This window comes from Cebus imitator, unplaced genomic scaffold, assembly GCF_001604975.1.
Source record: "Cebus imitator isolate Cc_AM_T3 unplaced genomic scaffold, Cebus_imitator-1.0 Scaffold36, whole genome shotgun sequence".
NCBI classification, from domain to species: Eukaryota; Metazoa; Chordata; class Mammalia; order Primates; family Cebidae; genus Cebus; species Cebus imitator.
Window position 1 is genome coordinate 4255253 of NW_016107351.1, and position 2577 is coordinate 4257829.

Genomic DNA, 2577 nt, shown 5'->3' on the forward strand with positions numbered 1-2577 from the left:
GGAAGGGGTGGGACCTCGGGGCTGGAAGGGGTGGGGCTCGGGGCTGGAAGGGGTGGGGCCTCAAGGCTAGAAGAGGTGGGGATCGTGCCTGGAAAGGGTGGGGTTTCAGGGCCCAGGGATCCGATACTGCAGGTCTCTCCTGTCCCTCATCGTCCCAGGACCCTTCCAGAGTGGATGAGGCAGTCACAAATCCCCCACTTTCAGATGAAGACGCTGACCCCAGAGAGTGGCAGCGCCCTGGGTCCTAACACAGCCTGCTTCCCTCCTGCCCGATCTTAGAAACCAGGAGCACCCACACCCTGGACCTCTCCGGAGAGCTCTCGGAGGCGCTTGGTCAGATCTTTGACAGCCAGCAGGGCTGCGACCTGTCCATCAATGTGAGTGTGCAGGGCGAGGACGCCCTGGGCTTCTGTGGCCACACAGTCATCCTGACTGCCAACCTGGAGGCCCAGGCCCTGTGGAAGGAGCCAGGCAGCAATGTCACCATGAGTGTGGATGCTGAGTGCGTGCCCATGGTCAGAGACTTTCTCAGGTGAGCCATCTCATCCTCAGGCTCTGGGACCGCCAGGGGCTTCGTCCTCTTCCCCTCTTCAAAAGCACACCCACACGCACATGCACACCTGCACACACTCATGTGTGCACATGTATACATGCAGTCACACGTGCACTCACACAGTAGCACACACGCGTGCTCGCTCCCACGCGTGCTCACTCCCACGCTGTACACACTGGTGTGCCGCAGATGGCTGTGCTGGAGAGGCGGGCCCAGGGCTCCCCTGCTGTCCTGTGAGGCCAGCATCAGCTCTCCCTCACCCTCCCCAGGTACTTCTACTCCCGAAGGATCGACATCACCCTGTCATCGGTCAAGTGCTTCCACAAACTGGCCTCTGCCTACGGGGCCAAGCAGCTGCAGGGCTACTGCGCAAGCCTCTTTGCCATCCTCCTCCCCCAGGACCCCTCATTCCAGATGCCCCTGGACCTGTATGCCTACGCACTGGCCACCGGGGACCCCCTGCTGGAGAAGCTCTGCCTGCAGTTCCTGGCCTGGAACTTCGAGGCCCTGATGCAGGCTGAGGCCTGGCCCAGCGTCCCCACAGCCCTGCTCCAATTGCTGCTGCCCCGGAGTGACCTGGCTGTGCCCAGCGAGCTGGCCCTGCTGAAGGCCGTGGACACCTGGAGCTGGGAGGAGCGCGCCTCCCAGGAGGAGCTGGAGGGCTTGCTGGAGAAGGTCCGCTTCCCCATGATGCTCCCTCAGGAGCTCTTTGAGCTGCAGTTCAACCTGTCCTTGTACTGGAGCCACGAGGCCCTGTTCCAGAAGAAGAGTCTGCAGGCCCTGGAGTTCCACACCGTGCCCTTCCAGTTGCTGACCCGGTACAAAGGCCTGAATCTCACTGAGGATGCCTACAAACCCCGGATTTACACCTCGCCCACCTGGAGTGCCTCTGTGACGGACAGTCGCGGGAGTACACAGAAGTCACAGCTGGTCTATTGGCCCAGAGGGGGTTCTTCACCCAAATACTCTCCTAATGACATTGAAGCCCCCCTCGACTATAGATACTACCACCCCTACCAGCCCTTCCAGACCCCACAACACCCCAGCTTCCTCTTCCAGGACAAGTGGGTGTCCTGGTCCCTGATCTACCTCCCCACCATCCAGAGCTGCTGGAACTACGGCTTCTCATGCTCCTCGGACGAGCTGCCTGTCCTGGGCCTCACCAAGTCGGGCCCCTCAGATAGCACCATCGCCTACGAAAACAAAGCCCTGATGCTCTGCGAAGGGCTCTTCGTGGCAGACGTCACCGATTTTGAGGGTCTGAAGGCTGAGATTCCCAGCGCCCTGGACAGCAACAGCTCCAAGGGCACCTCCTTCTTCCCGTGCCCAGCAGGGCACTTCAGCAGCTTCCGCACGGTCATCCGCCCCTTCTACCTGACCAACTCCTCGGGCGTGGACTAGATGGCATGGGCCAGGGGCCGGCAGGGGCAGGGGTGGTAAGAACCCAAGAAGCCCAGGACACCCTCGCTGCAGGCTCCTTTCTTGGCTCCCTTCCTCTTGGCAACGACTTTCAACAACCGGCCACCAGATGTCCCCCTACTCCCCTGAGCGCTCAGCTTGAGAAATTACTGGGAAGCTTCCACAAGTGTGAACCAGTTCTCCCACCAGCCCACCAGTTTCCAGGTTGGGAAGCACCAAGACGCCCTCGAGGTCGCTCTGGGATCCCCCCACACACCCCGCTCAGTTTGCCTTTGTCACTGCTCTGAGATCATTACAGTTACGCTGTGGTTGCTACATCTGTTTGTATAGAAAGTGTTATTGGGTCCATACCATGTTTGGACATTGGGTGTGTCAGGCTCTAGGAGGCAGGAAATGAGGGAGAGTCCCTGTCCTCGTAAAGCTGCGGGTAGTGGGGGAGACAGGGAGCCCGGAGCAGTGACACAGTATGACACAAGCAGGGGGGTGTGTGCCACTGAGTACGTGCACGTGGGTGTGTGATTGTGGGTGCATGGGTGTGTTGTTTTTTTTTTTTTTTAGATGGAGTCTCTGTCACCCAGGCTGGAGCACACTGGTGCACCCTCGGC

At 60.0% G+C, this 2577-nt stretch overlaps 1 protein-coding gene across 1 annotated transcript in view; it reads left to right on the top strand.

The window, feature by feature from the left end:
* The window catches only part of LOC108301736 (galectin 3 binding protein), a 9898-nt gene extending 7609 nt beyond the window's left edge, over positions 1–2289 (top strand). The window contains exons 5-6 of the mRNA XM_017524984.2: positions 280–532; positions 823–2289. Of these exons, the coding sequence (XP_017380473.1) occupies positions 280–532; positions 823–1954 (1385 nt within the window). The 3' untranslated portion in view covers positions 1955–2289. The remainder of the gene's footprint in view (positions 1–279; positions 533–822) is intronic.
* The last annotated feature ends 288 nt before the right edge of the window (positions 2290–2577 follow it).